We start from the raw sequence: 17,535 nt of genomic DNA, 5'->3' as shown, positions 1-17,535 counted from the left end.
GAGAACGGTATGGCCGTGGCGACCGGCTCCTGGGACTCCTTCCTGCGAGTATGGAATTAAGCGTCGCTGCGTTAGCTCTAGGGAAGGGAGTACGGTGAAGATAATCGCACTAACGGTAGTAGTATCATCCGGACGTTGAGTCGAGCGCGATGGCTCCTCGCGCCAGCCTCGTGCCGGAGCGGAAGTGCCGGGCTCTAAACGCCAGTCACACTTAGGCTAATAATACTGATACTGAACACATATGACACAGATTTTTATTTCCCAACTCAGATCTTACGGGGTGCGTACCGGGTGCGCCAGCCACGCCAATAACGTTTGCACCTCGAACAGCGTATTATGCAATGGCAGGACTCATCCTAGATTCCGCACGCACACATAAGGCACGCGCAGGCACAACGTACGCGTCTATACTATGTCGTACCATTTTTTTTAGTATTAGACAGTCGGAAGACGCTACGGACAAACATAGGTTCAGGCAGTGTTTTCTCGGACAGCGCGTACCAACAAATCAACAAACTAAACACGCATACTAACAGACGCACATGAGCAACGGGCTGAAGGACAAACTGTTCAGTATCACTGTTTTGCGCCATTAGCGCCGTCGAAAGTGTAGGCAGATAATGGAAAGAAACACACCTAAGAAAACCCCCCCAGCAAGCAGATAACTTAAGAATATCATTTGGCTAGCGAAGAAGTAAATCCGGCGGCAAAAGGAAACCACTCATAGCTGAACAAAACAATAGTTAAGTAGAGACGAAGTGTAGCGAGTAAGTGAGTACCGTTAAAGTGTAAGTTAAATGATGTAAGCGGAATGGCGGGGCCGGAGCAACACCGGACACAAAACCGACATTTTTGAATATCCCTAGCACTCACACCTTGCGAGCGAATAATCCGCAACATACAAGCGAGCCGGCAACCGTACGGAGCAGTCACGTAATCCATTGATCAGTGCTTTTCATTGCCGTTCCGTTACCGATATTACGATACTTGATTTCGCGTTCACGCATCAGCATCCCGTGATTCCGGGTTCCAGCTACCAAAAAAAACAGGCTTGCATCAACTGAAGGCTGATAGCGTTCCGGGGGGCGACTAAAGCCACTGTTAAGCGGTGGAGACTAATGTATTAGAATATCAGTCGGTGTGTAACGCTACCAATGCTGTACGAGAGAACGCAGAAACAATCGCATTTATACGTGAAGAGTAAGCCAATAAAAGTCCTTTCCGTTTTTCGGTAACATAATAGAACCACTCACTGTGAAAGGTGTAATCTAAACCCAGTTCGTGACATCTAAACTCCAGAACCGGAGCCCCACTACCTAGATAAACACGAAACAACGGACGTACACTAATCCGATTCGAATCATGGAAACAAGAACCGCGAATGTTCACCGCGATTCGTTCAATGCAATATTCTGTGGACTAGGAGAGCTAGGTAGCTCCGTAGAATTCATTTTGCGCACCATTCACATCCACTCCTGCAAGCATCCTCCTGCGGGAGACCTTCAACCATCTTCTGAGCTAGGTGACGAAGGGCACAATAGCGGCATAAAAAAGTTAAAAAAAACAGGACTAAAGCGGATTTATCCATTAGTAAACAACTGCAAACTATTCTCTCTTACAAATATAGTTTTAAAACGCACGAGCGCACACATAAACGATGAGTCGGAAATCAAACTATGCAAAACCAATATACAGAGAAACCGTAATGGAATCGTCATGGATTTTCTATGCATTGTGTACATTTAACTAAATGTTTCGTGTGTAACAAAATATATTTAAAGTGCGCGGTGTAACAAACAAACAAACAAAAAAAACAAAACCCACAACCCAACACATCATCGGCGGAGGGACGGTTGGGGCGCGGGTACCGGCGGCACCAAACATTATTAAACAGTCACCGCCGGGCAGAACAACACTATTATAGCGACGGGAAATGTAGCATACAAATAGAGTTCGCTAGAATAATGAAACAATTGCGAGAATCGATCCCACGTGGTGTGGGCCCGAACAGGGGATGACAAACATAAGATTTTAGAACAAAATTATTGATCTATCGTGCTTTTTGAGTTTGAAATGGAATAAAGTAAAGTATGAAAACTAAACCAAAGCCAATCTTTTGACACGAGTGATTGCGACCTAAAACCGGGCTAAAGAACATCCTGGCAAGAGCAAGTATATTTAGCAGACATTACCTCTCACAGTACGCAGTTGCAAAAAGTGTTGGAATATCACGTTGCGACCATGTTTCGGGTGTCCCTCTTGTTGCTGAAAGATCAATTCAAAAATCAGGAACGATCTGCCGGCGTACAGTGTTATGCCGGTTGCATTTAAAATGAGAAACAATCCCGGGACTAGTAGGCAGCAGAACGCGGCAACCGATTTAGCGGGAAAGATACTTTTAAAAAACCAGCTTCCGGCAAATGGTGCCTCTCGAACAAGAAGGGAGAAAGTACGCTTGCCCCAAAAGGTAAGTCGTGTAACATTCTGTTTGCACAATGCATGCTTTAGGCTACAAAATGCTTCTGCCGTACCGGTTCGTATGCGCGCTGCCAGCTTATCCCTTTACGAGTTTCACGAATCATTATAAATTAACCAAATAACCCGTCGAGGCTGGACCTCAACGTGGACGACAGAGAGCGAGAGAGAGAGCAGGAAAAAGAAAATTCATTCCTAATGGGGAAATTGATGAAAATGGAATGCTTTTGCCGATTCTGTCGACCACTAATGCTAATCTTCCCGATTGAAAGTACACAGTTACCAGTACGCTAGTGCCATTATGTTTCAAGCTTAAGCAAGTGCAACTAACATAGTCCGGGAGTAAACGATAGATAAACAAACTGTCTGGTGCAAAATCGATGCTTTGGTTCATCATGCTGTGAAAAGGGGGATGATCGTATGGGAGAGCATACAAATTTACTAACATACCAGCAGGTGCCACGCAACATGTTCACAAGGCGGTAAACTTTATCAGGACACCCGTGTTAACGGCTGTGCTTCAATCAATCCGCACCGGGAGTCCGTACAGCCACCGATGGCGTGGTGTGAACTGCTAACACGAAAACGGTCTTCAATCAAACAAAACTCAACTTTGATACAGTACGATAAAATGAAGCAGACAACAAAACCAAGAACAGGATCATAAAGGGGATGGATGGTAAGAATGCAAATCGTACACGGCACGAAATGATAACTATGTAGAATAAAAGAGAGAAAGATTAGAAATAAGCAAACAGGCAAATAAAACCATCTTATTTAATCTTACTGTGCAACAGAATGGTTCGTACAGCAAAAGTGTTGCGACCGAAGGAATTAGAGGCGACTTCACCGTGCTAAGCGGATGCGGCTGTGAACTGGCCGTCGAACAGTTAAATCAAGAAATAAGAAAATGCAGAAACCATTAAACAAACCACACAAATGTCCTAAGGAATCACTATAACAAAACTACGGACAGAAACCAGAAAAACATCCCCTGAACCACAACGTACATCGGATCGGAGGCACCGTACGTTCCGAGCAGAAATGCCCCGTCGTGTATTTCTACACCTCTTTAGGTTGCTTATGGCGGTGGAGCGGTGTGCTGTTGAGTAGCAGCAAACCTATAACATACCCGTACACACTACGCTACATGTAATTGCCAAATGAAGGAGAAATAAAATAAAAACTACGACACTGAATGGAAAATGTTTGCTACATTCGAACAAAAAAAATGGTTGGTTTGGATCAGCTTAAGCCAGCCTCAGTTGAGCTCAGTTGACAATGTGCCCAATAGATACACGCGAGAGGATCCGTTACATTGCTACATACACAAACATACAACACACGTAAAAATAAAGAGATGAATGAAAAAGGTGCGAAAAATTAAAAGCTGCAAACTGGAACCCACGAAAAGCACGTATAGATCGATTGAAGTGTAGCACGGAAAAACTGTAAAACCATAAACTAGGAAAAAGGAGAATGGAAGAAACCACTTAAAACCCCGGTCGTATCATGAGGGGTCATACAACTCACTCGATCGGTGGGAAGGAACCGTACGAGATAAAATGGAATAAAATTCAACAACAAATATCTATCTGTTTCAAATTTTTGTTCAATAACGCACGGCTATTTCAGCAACGGCTACTCTTGTCGAGTCCAGCGTGAATCTTAACTATTTGCCCACCCAAAGGCGAATCGTGTCGAAAGATAGCTTGAGGATTAGCCTGAGCCAGCGCACGGTATGCTCGGCAGTTAGCAGCACATAGTAGCGCAGGTAGAAGTACTCACGAGATTCAAAAAATACTCCCAACCAAAGATACGATACGCGGGCAACCCGCACCGATAGGTTCCAGGTGATCATTAGTGCACTGCGCACTAGTTCATACTCTCGCGAATCTTTCACCATCGTATATCCGGCAGCCATATTTGAGGGAAGATTTCGAAAGGTACGCACTGTATCCCGAACGGTTAGTCGTTGGCTAACGTCACGCAACATTAAGCTCCACTGAACTGCTCGTAATGTTTCGATGATGCTGACACGTGGTGTAGTTTGCAGCGGTGATGTTTCTTCCAGTTCAAGGGTCTTCGCAATGGTACCGCTTGTCGATGGTTTCAGTAGTGATCCATCCTTAACCCACAGGTTCGAGCGGCTCTGGTGCAGTTCACGGTAGCCAACGGTGAAAGCCTCTAACTGCTCCACCGACTTCGGTAGATAGCGGAGCGTAGGGCGCACGCACGCATTCTGCAACATGCTTGCGTTGGTCACCTTCGTAGAGGGTAAATTGAGCAGCAAAGACGTCCGATGCGATGGATTAAACATTTCGAGTTAGAAAACTTCTTCTTGCGGGATGAAATGAATCCGAGAAACAGCTTCAAACTTGGCTAATAATTTTCCCAGTCCACGAGAATTTTACTCGAATCTTCCAATGACAGTCAAAGGTAAGTAGATTAAAATGTGTGTCGGATTGGATGTGTATATCGCTTGTTGCCAGCGTAACCTACGAGGAAGGCCTACTTTAGCTCGTTCTTTTGTAGATTTTTCGATTTCTATATTCATGCATATACGATGGAGGCGCATGGTGTCACACGAGAAGCTAATATCGAATGTTTTTTTCTCCGAAAGACTTTATTGTTCCATACTACGGACTTACGGACTATTATTAAACCAAATACAACTCAGTCCCCTTCCGGGCTGTTGAACGAGTTTTCCTTCGATTTTCCAGCGACTGATGTGCCAACATGACTGTCCCATTGCTCTACCCTTCATCGTCCTCTGCCTCACGATATGCTAGCGTTCGACTGTTCCCTACCAAACGGGTAGGGCTGCGGGATTATTTGGTAGAACCAAATCGAACTCGCTGTCGTTCTAACCATTTCGCGCATAATCAGCTTAAACTTACAATCATACATACTTCTGTCCGTGTTTTTTTTATATTTTTAAGCCTTTTTCAACAAGAAAATCCTAAGCTTCACATTGATGCCCGAACCATTTTGTTTCCTTTTCGTGCCTTTCCTCAATATGCTAGTGAAGAACGGTAGAGAAACGCTTCTTTGCTAATATTATCGTTAAACGCTTCTTTCAATTAAAAGTTTCTATTAATAATTTTCGTCGAACCTTTTGTTTGCTTTTTGTCTCTATACGTGATGGTTAGAATAAAACATATAATGGAAAGAAATCTGGAGTCGCTTTTCCTACGGCCAGGCGCGTCAAGCGCCAGATGATGGTACGGTTGGGATGCTCCCATTCGTTTGATTTTGCCGACCCGTTCGAAGGCGCTCTATCACATTGATGATATCTTGCTCCCTCTAGTTCGAGTGAGTGAAGATAAAGAATCTTTCTTTTTGCACTGTTGCGGATAGCGCTTGCTTGTATGATTGTAACGTTTTACAGGCTTTCCGTCAAGTTAAACGTGCATTTGTGTATTACCTAATCCGTACACCGTCCGGACAGATGTGGATGTATTGAAATCAGCAGATGGAAATATAGGAATCTTCTCGTTGCCTTTTCCCTAAAAGTACTAAAACCACTTTCACGGCAGCAGCAGCAGCAGCAGTGAGACAAGCAATCTCCTACATTTCCTTCGTTACCATTCTCACTGAACAGCACCGTATATGCGAATGTCAGGAACAGAGGGAAAGAGAGCTTATCCAAACATCGTTACTATCGTTATCATCCAGTATCCGGAAACATCACCAACAACTCGAAGTTCAGCTTGCCCACGTGCGCTGTCCTCAAAGTTGGTGCGTGGAGTAGTATTGAGAGCCATCGTTTATTGCTGCTGATGGGAATGGTCTTCATCCAGTGAACCGAACCCTCCACTTCCCGCACTGCTGGCGGCCGCTCCACCACGAACAGTGGCAGCGTAAGTTGCTGCACCAGGTGGTACCACCGTAGGTACACCGATCGGTACGGATTCTAGCGAAGAAAATTGCAATTACATTAGCGACGAACAGGATGAGGGAGAAATCTTTCATTTACCTGCTCGAGGTGGATTTGGTGGTGGTTCGATGTTTCTGAGATCGTGCTTTTTGACGAGCTGGCACTCGCCACCTTCGGTCGGGAGCTGATACACATAAAGATATCCATCCTGCGAGGCCACTAACATGCTGGTGGGAGGGAAAGATCATTAGTAGGTTTCCCGGGTAGGTGCCCGAGAGAGCCACTTACCGTAGCGCTTTCTGAATCGTAGGAATGACACAGGAATGTCTCAGTCCTGCCACCGGCAGCACGGCAGAAGCGAAAGCTCGGCCCTGCGTAAACACGTCGGTCACTTGCGACGGTAGCGCCATCGGCAGATAGCTCGATACCGCCTTGCTGATATAGCCCATCCAGTGGTCCTTTCCACTTTGTTCATCGCTGCTTTCCGGCGAGCTACGCTCAAGCTTGAAGATATGCACCGTTTCCGTGTTCGAGCTGCAGCACAGATACTTCGAGCAGATGCTGAACGCAAGCGAAGCGATCGAAACGCAGCGCTTGACTCCGCGCCGAAACTCGAACAGCTTCGTACCGTCGGCGACCGAGAACACCCGAATGACCGTACCCTTTTCACTGGCCGTCGCTATCTCGGTACCGATTTGGCTGAACGCTATCGCCGCCAGCGGCGAATCGTGCGCCGGTATCATAATTTTGGCGTGCAAATTAACCGCATCAAAGATCTGCACCTCACCGACCGTAGCACTGCCCGGATACGCCAGATAGCAGTGATCGGAATCGGAAGCCAACGCACACAGCCCCGTCTTGTTGGGCGGCGTGTCGCGAATCGTGTGCACCACCTTCATGTCGCGGATGTTGTGAATGTAAAGACTTTCCTCCAAGCAGACCACCAGCCGGGACCGGTTCAGCTTTACCGCGAGAATGGTGTTCGAGTACGAGTAGTTGCATATTTCCGTTCCCTTTTTAAAATGACACACCTGCGGAAGGAAATGGGGTAATTTGTTTGTTAACGGAAATCTAGAGACGCTCAGTCTGTCCATACCTTCAACTTCCTAGGGGCATTCAATGAAACCACCGCCACCAGCGAACTACTGAAAAGACGCTCCACCAGACAGATATCCTCGCCATAGCTGGTGTAGATTTGATCCAGGTTCGAGTCGACGGAATTCAGCGAAAACAAACTATAGCCATTTTTGGAGCCAACTGCCAGGGATCTGTGACAAAAATATGGGTGATGGTCAACGGCAAGATCGGGGGTCAAAGGTTTTCCCAATGACGCTTCACACCGTTTCTCTTGGTTACGTACGAGCAATCTTGATTGAAGTTGACAAAAAATCCTCCCGCGTCGATGTCGGTCCTTGCCAGCAGACTCATGGCGACTCGCAGCGGGAACCACGTGCCTTCGCTTTTGATGCGAAAAGTTTTCTTTCTAACGTGGCAACTTCCGGGTAAGATAAAATTTGAACTTAAGCCCAAATTTGGCAGTAAGTTGGTTCGTCACGCTGCAACGGCTGTCAAGGCCACGGTCGTATAGACCCGATGAAGTGGATTAGGTGACGCAGTACTATTATCGGAGATCACCTCCGGGGAGCACGATCAGCAACGGGGCATATGCAGGAGAAACAGCTGATGCAACAAACGGCTGTCTTATTCCGTTAAGCCAACAACGTCGAACGTCGCCTGCTTTTGTTGTTGTTGCTTCTGTTGGTTCGATTGGCACCGACACCGATTAACCTTGAACGCCACAAACACGGGAAGGCTTCTTTCGAGGAGCGAGCAAGGAAGAAATGTCCTACGAAACTTTCTCAATCGGCGAACAGAAAGCGAACGGAACCGCGTGAAGGTGTGTATGCGTGTCCGTTGGTTTGCTATTCACCTACGCACTAAAACGCAAGGCCATCGAATGATAAGGGACAAAAGCGCACGGTTCAACTGCGGAACTCGGTGGAAGCAGCACACAAAGCCCGTCCAAATACACACGCGATGGCGACGCTATCGAATCGTCACAATGGCAAAACAAACAACACACGGGCGCTACAAAACCAACAACCACAAACACGGTCGTCTGCGGTGGAGGACTTTTGCTTTTGCGTTTGTTTTTTCCACCCTCTTCGTGGGTCACTTTTTGCGCTGTTTGTCTTCGGTCTGTTTTTATCGCTTTCTTGTAGCACAACCGCACGGACGAGCAACTGTTGAACGAGATTCGCTCTCTTGCGAACGGGAAACTTTTGTTTTTGCAAACTTTCCGTGGACCCGTAGCAGCTGAGCAGAACAGACCGAATTTTTCCTTGTAGCGATTACTTCTTTTTCCGACGATCGCGAAGATGTTCTATGTAGTGATGTGTGTGCGCTTTTGGTGTGCTGCGTTGTTTTCTTTCTTGCTCGCGATGGGTTGAAAACGGTGCTTTGTGTTTGTGCGTGCTCGCAGTGTGCACATCTGACAGCTGAGAGCTAATCCACGGTTCAGCAAGAAGAAAAAGAACTGGGACGAAAACACTGAAACGCTTGACCGAACGGTGGCGCAATGTTGTTCAAACTTCAGCTAGAGCAGATACTAATTTTTGGCAGGCAATTTCTGCAGGTATTAAAACATATTTCCTTCCCAAGGAGAAGATTTTGAACTTAAAGTTTTAATTATGGCGATGTAAACCCTATTTAGCGGTTGAAAGAAGATTGCTTTGACAGCTAAACTTACTGAAGCGTTTCGCGGAGTTGACGTTAGCAAAGTTGTTTGGTTGGTGATTTGAGAAGGAAAACAAACAATACCCTTGGATCGCGGCAAAAGAATGTTGTGTAGTGTTTGTTGCGAAAGAAAACCTAATTACTACCGTTTCCCACTCATTAGCTTGGTTAAATAAGCAACACCAAAATGCAGAGGGAAGAAAAGCAACTCGAAATGCTCCTGGACGCGGTGTTGAACAGGGTAAATGATTTGATACACGCAATAGGAGCGATGATTCACCGACTGGAAACCGAATACGAAACGCTGAATTGGCCCACCTTCCTCGATAACTACGCTCTAATATCTGGCCACGTAAGTCGACCGTGATTGCTTGCCGCATTCGGAAACGACTATTTTAAACCATTTTCCGCCGGCTGTAGGTTACTGGACTGATGAAAATACTGAGTTCGGAGATTGGTACACCGCTGCGCAACCTCACCGTACTACCGCTGATACTAAGTCAGGAGCGCGATGAAGCATTACTACAGCTCACCGATGGCCGAGTGCCGATGTTTTCACACGATCTGGCACCGGATTATTTGCGCACCAAGCCAGATCCCGGCGCCGAAAGTCGGCAAGCGGCGCACGAAGCGAAAGCGAACAATCTGACCCTGGAAGCCGGCATCAAACAGGTTGCCCAGTACAATAAGGTGATTTCGCACGTTTGGGACATACTGAGCAAGGCAAAGGAAGACTGGGAAAACGAATCGTCTACCAGACCCGGTATACAGCAGACGAGCTCGATGGCGGACACGCAGGCATTGGTAGCTGCCGTGGGCCTGGGAAATGGACTGACCGCTCCATCCGTGCCGAATGCGGGTGTAATGATTCCTCCGGCCATCCGCCAAGGCTCTCCCATGGGTACGGTTCCAACGCCAGGCGCTGCCCCGATGGGTAAAGTACCGTCCGGCATCAAGACTAACATCAAGTCCGCCAATCAAGTGCATCCGTATCGATAAAATAATTGTAGTTGCTAATTGAAGGAAATAAACTAACTCTCATATTGTATTGAAACTACTCATGCAAATCTCATTTCGATGATTTTCATTAAAATTTAGTCAATCTGAAGCGTTTCTGGTCTTGGCTTTCTGTCATTCGCGAACAGCATCTTTGAAGTAGCGTGTTTAAACACGCATCTGAAAGCTTCTTTGCTGACGAATCGTTTGTTTTCCGCTTATATGCAGATGTAAACAATCAACAGAGTCCCGGTTTGTAGCTGCCGGTTAATTTATTCGAAAACTAGTGGTGAAAATGATAATCGACAGTCCCAAAACGACTAGCAAAACCACGCTGTTGAAGCTGATGTTGTTGCGCGCATGGAGAGAGCGGTGGTCGGACTGCCAATGGGGGATCAACGTGAAAACGGTAAGACACTACGAATCGCAGTGGACTGCCCGTTCGAATTCTTCCAGCGTCTGCAACTGCCTGGCTGTAAGCTGCTTAGGGATGCGTACCTGCAGCGTCAGCAAGTGGTCGCCGACATCTTCCCGTTGCTCGTTTCGTAGCCCTTTTCCCCGCAAACGGAGTTCCGTGCCGCTTTGCGTCCCTGGTTCCAAGTGTACTCGAAATATGCCGTCGATACCGCGAACGGACAATTCCCCACCTCGAATAGCTTGTAGCAACGATATACTTTCCGTGCTGTACACATTGAGGCCATTCCATCGAAAGTGGCTAGCGTCCGGCACGTGTAGTATGAGTGTAATCTGTCGTTGCATTCCTGGAACGCGCACCTTGAGGCGATCTTTGTGACGGGTTAGTTTTGGAATGCTGACACTCAGTTGGTGATTTTTCACAACAATTCCTCTTCCGCGGCACTTGGGACACGTGAGCTTCTGGGGTGTGCGCTTCGTTCCGTTGCAGAATTTGCACGGTACACTCAAATGGCCGGTTTCTGTGTGGAAAATTTGCACTCCCGTACCGTGACATATGCTGCAAACACCCTCTTCGGGGTCGCTTCCCACGTACGAGCAACGGTCGCACTTCACCCCGATGGGCAAAGTCAAATCGCGAGTCGTGCCTTCTATCGATTCCTTCATACTGATGGCCATTACGACGTCCTCATAGTTGAGCTCATTCAAAAATTTGCTCCTTTGAAACTCTGGTGTGCTGTTTTCCTTGGGTAACAGCCGATTATTTCGCCGTACAATGTCCCGATAGAGCTGAGGATTTAGATCTACGATTCCGTGCTCGACACGAGGTTTCAGGTCCACCATCAGTGCCTCGTAAGCTTCGGTGATTTGGTTAAACTTCATCTCCAATGCTGTCTTGTCAGTGGGCGCAATCGTCTGACTGCCGGTTCGATCGGGATGAAATTGTTTGGCCAGTTGATAATAGGCTCGCTTGATGTCGGCGTATGAAGCTGTGCGACCGACTCCGAGCACAGCGTGGAAGTTATTCACTGTTTGTACGGGTGTGGATTTTGCAGCATCTTGCAGTGTAAATTTTGGCACGCCAGCGGAGGATGCAGAAGGGTTCTTTCCTCTTGCGATAATCAAACGGGCCAATCCGCTCGTAGCGAAACGAAATTTATCACCCATTGCTCTTATGGCATGAACATTCACTGCAGTTACACGTTTGCTTTGATGCTGGTAAAATTTGCAAAATCTCGGTTGCTACGAATAATGCTTTTCTATTACAGGTGCTTACTAGAGGCGTGAGTGGCGATGTCTACAATTTGGCCGATGCCATCATACAGCAAGCTGTGGTTGGATCGGGAGCAAATATGGTAAGGATGTTCGGTCGTCTCTGACATGCTCTTTAGCTGTACTTTTAAATGATCACCTTTTTAAACAATCACCGCGCACAATTTCGTTTCAGCTGTTTCTTTCCTATCTGAAGCACTCTCTGTGTGCACACCTGATATCGCATGCCGCGGTGCTGAACCGTATCGCAAAGTACGAGAACTTCGACAAACACCATTGCCTGGTGGCGCTACTCGACTTCCTGCAGTCCATAATCGACGGTGTAACGTGCCGAGGCAAGCAGGAGGAAGCGTTACTGACCAAAGCGGTTGTCTCGCTGGTGCACTGGCTGATACAGATCTACGAGTGTGCGTTAAAATCGTACGCCGAAAAGCGCTCATTTTCCGTTGAAGAAGAATCAGTTGTACAGAAGGTCGCTGTAGTGCTGGAGCGTATTGTCGAGAGCCCGTTTCTTCTCGGCGTGATATCGATCGGTAAATATGAGGCACCCGAGCTGTTTCTGGCATTGCAGCAGTGTTTCAATAGCATCAACAACCTGACCATCACAACGGGCTACGTGGCGCACGTGACCGGTAGTCAAAAGAAGGCAACTGTAACCGACTGTATGCGCAAACTGGTTATGATCGAGTTAGACGCGTCCGAGATGAAGCTGTTCGATGGTGGCAAGGTGGAACCGATCACCTTCATTTTGCAGCCCCTCATAGCGATTGAAGTATTGCTCAATCCGATATGCGATACCACCGTTTATGTGTCGCAACTGATCAACCTACGGCAGCTGAAGGGTTACACGAATGCCCGGTTGTACTGTGAACTGGTGCGCGGTTGTTTCGTGTCCCTCAACAACGTCGAGGGAACTTCGAAGGAGTCGTTACTGTGCGCATTCGCATTCATCAAGGTCCCGCACATTATGCGACAGATTCACAGTCGCATAGCCGGCAAGGAGCAGAAAGAGGAGAATACCAATCAATCGTACAGTGTCGATGTGGTAGAAGCGTTCGAAATGCTACTCCAGGATACGCCCGTTCTAGACTACATGGACATGAAGTGTGCCTGCAACGTGGTAGAATGCCTGTTGAAGGAACTGGTAAAGCACAGCCTCGTGACGGAAAGTCAAGTGAAGCAGTTCGTTGCTCAGCGTGAACCGATCACACTCGGATTGCAGAAGCTGGAAACGAGCAACACACAATTAGCGATGATGCTAAAGTTTGTGTTTCGTGTCGAGTCACCTCTGGGAGGTATCCTGAAAGCGTTGGCTGCCGATTTTAGTAAAGTGCAGGACGCTCTGCTGGCCATGCTCTGCCAGGTGCTGACTGGTAACGGGCTTGATCTAGTGCTGTCCGTTGCCTCGGTTGAAGGAAAGTTGAAGCTGCTCGTGTCGGGCCTGCTAAAGTGCAACGACTACGCAAAGCAAGCGACAACCGTCGAGCTCGGAAAGGCGGCCAGTACGCGGGCCGGTCTGTTTGATGTCAGCTTCATGATGCTGGCGTATGTGGCGCAAAGCCACGGATCGGACGCGATACTGGCCGAAGGCGGAAACACGTTCTTTGAAAAGTGGGTCCGCGAGTTTATGGTCGAGCGCAAGAAAACCAAGTCACCGATGACGATGGTCAAGCAGGCGGACCCAATGGTGCTGGAGGAGCTAATTATGGCACTGAACAACACCGACGCGGGGTTGAAGACTTCGAATCTGCGCTGGGAGGACATCTGCTACACGATACCGGCCCTGCTGCATCAGGTGCTGATGGCGTGGGAAAATGAAACCCTTTCTCCGGTGGAGATAAAGAAAATGCTCGACGGGCTGAAGGCGCACTTTTGCTCGTTTGCCGTCTGCTCCGCCTCGTGGCTTTGCGCGTACATGCAGATGGTACGCCAAGACGAGCAGTTGAAACCGATGAACATGGTACAGCAACTTTGCAGTGCCCTCAGCGGACCGCAGGCGGAAGAGTGGCTGCAGCAAGAGTACGCCAAGGATCGCTTCACGCTGATGGGACAAATCATCCGTAAGATGCAACAGGAGTTCCAGCGAATGCCTCAGAGCAATCCGAAGCTTCGGGCCCTCTTCCCGGCACAGCATATGGTGGCTCACTTGCCGCTCGAAGAGCAGTTCGAGGAAGCGTGGAAAGCAATCGCCGAACGCGGTTGGTTACCGATCGAGACCACCTTCCTTCTCGATACGCTTCTTCAACCGTGCGGTCCTGCCTGGCTGGTGGAGAAAATGATTGCGAAGCTGTTTCAGTGCAAGTACATCCGCGAACTAAACAAAACAATGGACCTGATCTTTGCGATTATGCACCTCGACATGGAGCGGTGCACGATCGCGCTCCTATCGCAGCTCGTTCCGATGATGCTACTCAACAAACAGCAGTAAGAAGCATGCGAACTATCCCATTCCCGTTGTCGTGCTCGAGTCGTTGATTAACACGTTCGTCTCTACATCCACAGAACAGCGGAGATAGTTGATCCGCAGTCGCGCATACTGGCGAAACTTTGCGTCTACTGCATCATCGTGACGATGGAGAGTTCCCTGACGGCGTCCAAAAAGCGTGTCCGTACCGGAGGGCCCGAGACCGAAGAAATGGACACGTTCTGCTCGAGCGCCAAGCTACGGAAGATCGAGCTCGATGGGTTGGGCGTACCATGTGGTGATGCGGTCGCTGGAGAGTTTTCACTTGAAAGCCCCCTGGACAGCAACACCGGTCGGGAGACGGCAGCGGTCAGCCTTAAGGAGCCACTGCAGGGCTGCTTGCAGACACTGTTCCGCACGTTCACGCAGTACATTACGACGAATGAGCTGTCGCCGAAGGTGTACTTTGTGTTCCAGTTCCTATCGTTGCTGGTGGAGATTGGTCGCGAACGTATCATGTGTGTGCTGAAGCTGATACCGAATGGCTTAATACAGAACCTGCTGAAAATCAATGCCACCGACGAGATGACGGTTGGATTGATTTTGAGGTAAGTGCCAACGATGCTTGAATGTTGTATTCCAGAATATCACAACGGCCCTGGATCGGGTTCGAATGACCGATGAACGTACTTTGAGTGCAAAACAGAAATACGTGACCGAACCTAAGACATTGTTGAAAATTTTAATAATTCATTACCATGAAAATTGTGTGAACCTCAAAAGCTGCATGGTAGCCATCGAACAGGGCTGATGAAAATGTGCGCTCTTCGCCGATCATTTATGTAAATTATAGCTTGAAAACCACGGTTTGTTCAGCAGTTAACGGGCGCGCTAGTATCTATTTTTATTGAATCGCAACCTTCGTAGCGAAATGTATTTAATACGACCCTTTGGCCCCGTAAAGCCACCAGTTTGACCTCAAACGCAGGGATTGATTTACCGACCAGATGGCACAAGCTGCGGCGACGATCCATGCCGGTTTAACTTTTTTTGATGAAGTGACGAAAGTTTGGCGCGGGCCACTGACGCCACCGCTGTACAATCCAAACCAGAGTATGGGGGAGCTACTGTTTCGAGTTTTGCAGAGGTCACCGAGAGATATTGCGCAGATCAGTGCCGATACTGGACGCACGGTCACGTTCCGTCAGCTGCACGAGTGGAGTGTCCGTTTCGCGCGATCGTTGTCCGCGGAGTGTGGTCTAGTGGCGGGAGATCTTGTCACGGTGGTTGCCCGCAATGGGGAAAAGCTAGCGGCGGCCGTGTTTGGATGCTTTATGGCAAACATTCCCATAAGTGCGTTGGATCCATCATTCCGCCAGGAGGATTACGAGCACATGTTCGGACTCTACCGGCCGAAGATGATCATCTGTGACAGTGATCTGGTGGAGGCGTTGAAGCTTGTTTCGGAAAAGCTTTCCATCGAACCGCAACTAATAGTTCTCGATGCACGGGTCGATGGGTACGCTTCTATCGATGATTTGCTGCAGCCGACCGGTGACGAACAATACTTCGTGTGAGTACGGTCGGCCCGAGGATATCTTGAACTGGTAGTGCCATTTTAAAGTTTCCATTCCACCCCCTAGACCGCGACATGTGAGCGATCCGAGCACTGACTTGGCGTACATCCTGTGCTCCTCCGGGACGACAGGTCTCCCGAAAGGTGTGTGTCTGTCGCACAGCACTTGCATTAGCCGAGCCTCTTGCATGTGGGAAGCGTGCGCCAACGATCGAATGCTGTCTTTCAGTTCACTTTATTGGGTCACCGGACTAGCGACGCTACTGATCGGTACTCTGACCGGTGGCACGCGCATCATCACACGGCAAAGATGGAGCGCGTCCCTTACGATCGAACTTGTCGAGAGGTACCGCGTGACATTGATTTTTCTTCCGCCGTCCCACATAAATCTGCTGCTCGATGATCCAACGCTCGGGATAGCCGATTTGTCAAGCCTACGAGCGTTGTATAGCGGTGGTGGACCACTGGCTGACGAAACGAAACGATCCATCGAACGCTACCTTTCCTACCCGGGAGCCAAAGTGACGGTGGGCTTCGGTATTTCGGAGTTCGGCGGTAGTTCTATGATTACCACACAGTGCTACAAGCCCGACTCCGTCGGCTTGTTGCGCGACTTCACGGAAGCCAAGATCGTTGACGAAGATGGTGTGGCACTCGATTGTGACCAGCAAGGCGAGCTGCTACTACGCGGTGAGCACATGTTTGTCGGTTACTACAACAATCCCAGCGAAACGGCCAACGTGCTGGACCGTGAGGGTTGGCTGCACACCGGTGACATTGCCCGGTACGATGCCGATGGCTCGTTTTTCATCGTCGATCGTATAAAGAGTCTCATGAAGTACGCCGGGTATCAAGTGTCCCCGAGCGAGCTAGAGCAAACGATCATGCGACTGCCCGGAGTTGCCCGGTTTCTACGTGAGGTGTGCGTAACGAATGTGCACCGAGCGGGAAACGATCTGCCGGTTGCGCTTGTCGTAGGTCTGCCGGAAGCAACTATCAGCGCTCAGGAAATAGTGGACGAAGTAGCGAACGTAGTGTCCGACTACAAGCGTCTGCGTGGTGGTGTGTACTTTGTCGACAGTTTGCCGCTGACGTCGTCCGGAAAGATTGCCCGCCATCGATGCCGTGAGTTGGCCCGCACGCTATATAACGAAAGACAAACCGTGGCCGAAAGCAGCGAATAAGAGGAGTACGACGAGGAATCGATTACCTTCAATGTAGCGCAGTCTGATTGGCGACTGTTTAAAAATGTAGCAAATGCCGGCCATGCACGCTGCCAGATGCGCACAGGTTCAGGTTGCATCCCCATCAAGCCGCTGCACTATAATTTGATTCTTTGGAACCAATATTTGCTTGCGCGATTACCTAAGGTCATTACGACTTTAACATAGTGCTGTTTGCTGAAGCTAAGGAATGAAATAAAACTTCCTTTTCTTGAATGACATATTACTTAAACCCGTTGTCAGTCTTTAAATTACGTGTTATGTAAATTACGTCAGCAGAACCAATTGAAATTGCTCAACTTCTTGGAATGTTTAAGTTTATTTCTAATATTTTTTATGGGTTCCTTATCACGAGTCGTATTTACTATTCGTCGATGCTTTGCTAACTATTTATTCGTTTCTCTTTCGATTTTCGTCCACAGATTATACGATCTGACGGCCAACAACGGGCGCCAGTTTGCGATGTCCGACATTTGCTTGCTGCGAAACATTCAACTGCGCAAGGATAGCATTAAGTTGTAATTCATCGTTTCTAGCAAACTGTTCAATATTAACCGTT

General features: G+C 48.3%; 3 protein-coding genes across 3 annotated transcripts; 2 read left to right on the top strand and 1 right to left on the bottom strand.

The window, feature by feature from the left end:
* Positions 1–5,095: 5,095 nt before the first annotated feature.
* LOC131206432 (WD repeat domain phosphoinositide-interacting protein 2) lies at positions 5,096–8,794 on the bottom strand. The gene is made up of 5 exons (XM_058198980.1): positions 7,716–8,794; positions 7,452–7,623; positions 6,644–7,386; positions 6,455–6,582; positions 5,096–6,391 (listed from the first exon to the last, which is right to left on the bottom strand). The coding sequence occupies exons 1-5, from the start codon at positions 7,781–7,783 to the stop codon at positions 6,246–6,248; spliced, it is 1,257 nt and encodes a 418-aa protein (XP_058054963.1). The 5' UTR covers positions 7,784–8,794; the 3' UTR covers positions 5,096–6,245.
* A 370-nt stretch (positions 8,795–9,164) lies between these two features.
* LOC131216378 (mediator of RNA polymerase II transcription subunit 8) lies at positions 9,165–10,152 on the top strand. The gene is made up of 2 exons (XM_058210854.1): positions 9,165–9,443; positions 9,512–10,152. Exons 1-2 carry the CDS (start codon positions 9,279–9,281, stop codon positions 10,088–10,090), a joined length of 744 nt encoding a protein of 247 aa, XP_058066837.1. The 5' UTR covers positions 9,165–9,278; the 3' UTR covers positions 10,091–10,152.
* Positions 10,153–10,382: 230 nt separating this feature from the next.
* Positions 10,383–17,525, top strand: LOC131209157 (mediator of RNA polymerase II transcription subunit 24). The gene is made up of 5 exons (XM_058202159.1): positions 10,383–10,496; positions 11,770–11,856; positions 11,949–14,197; positions 14,276–14,785; positions 17,399–17,525. The coding sequence occupies exons 1-5, from the start codon at positions 10,383–10,385 to the stop codon at positions 17,496–17,498; spliced, it is 3,060 nt and encodes a 1,019-aa protein (XP_058058142.1). The 3' UTR covers positions 17,499–17,525.
* Positions 17,526–17,535: the final 10 nt, after the last annotated feature.

This window comes from Anopheles bellator, chromosome 1, assembly GCF_943735745.2.
Source record: "Anopheles bellator chromosome 1, idAnoBellAS_SP24_06.2, whole genome shotgun sequence".
NCBI lineage: Eukaryota > Metazoa > Arthropoda > Insecta > Diptera > Culicidae > Anopheles > Anopheles bellator.
The sequence above is the reverse complement of the archived record's forward strand: the minus strand, read 5'-3'. Positions and strand labels throughout refer to the sequence as shown.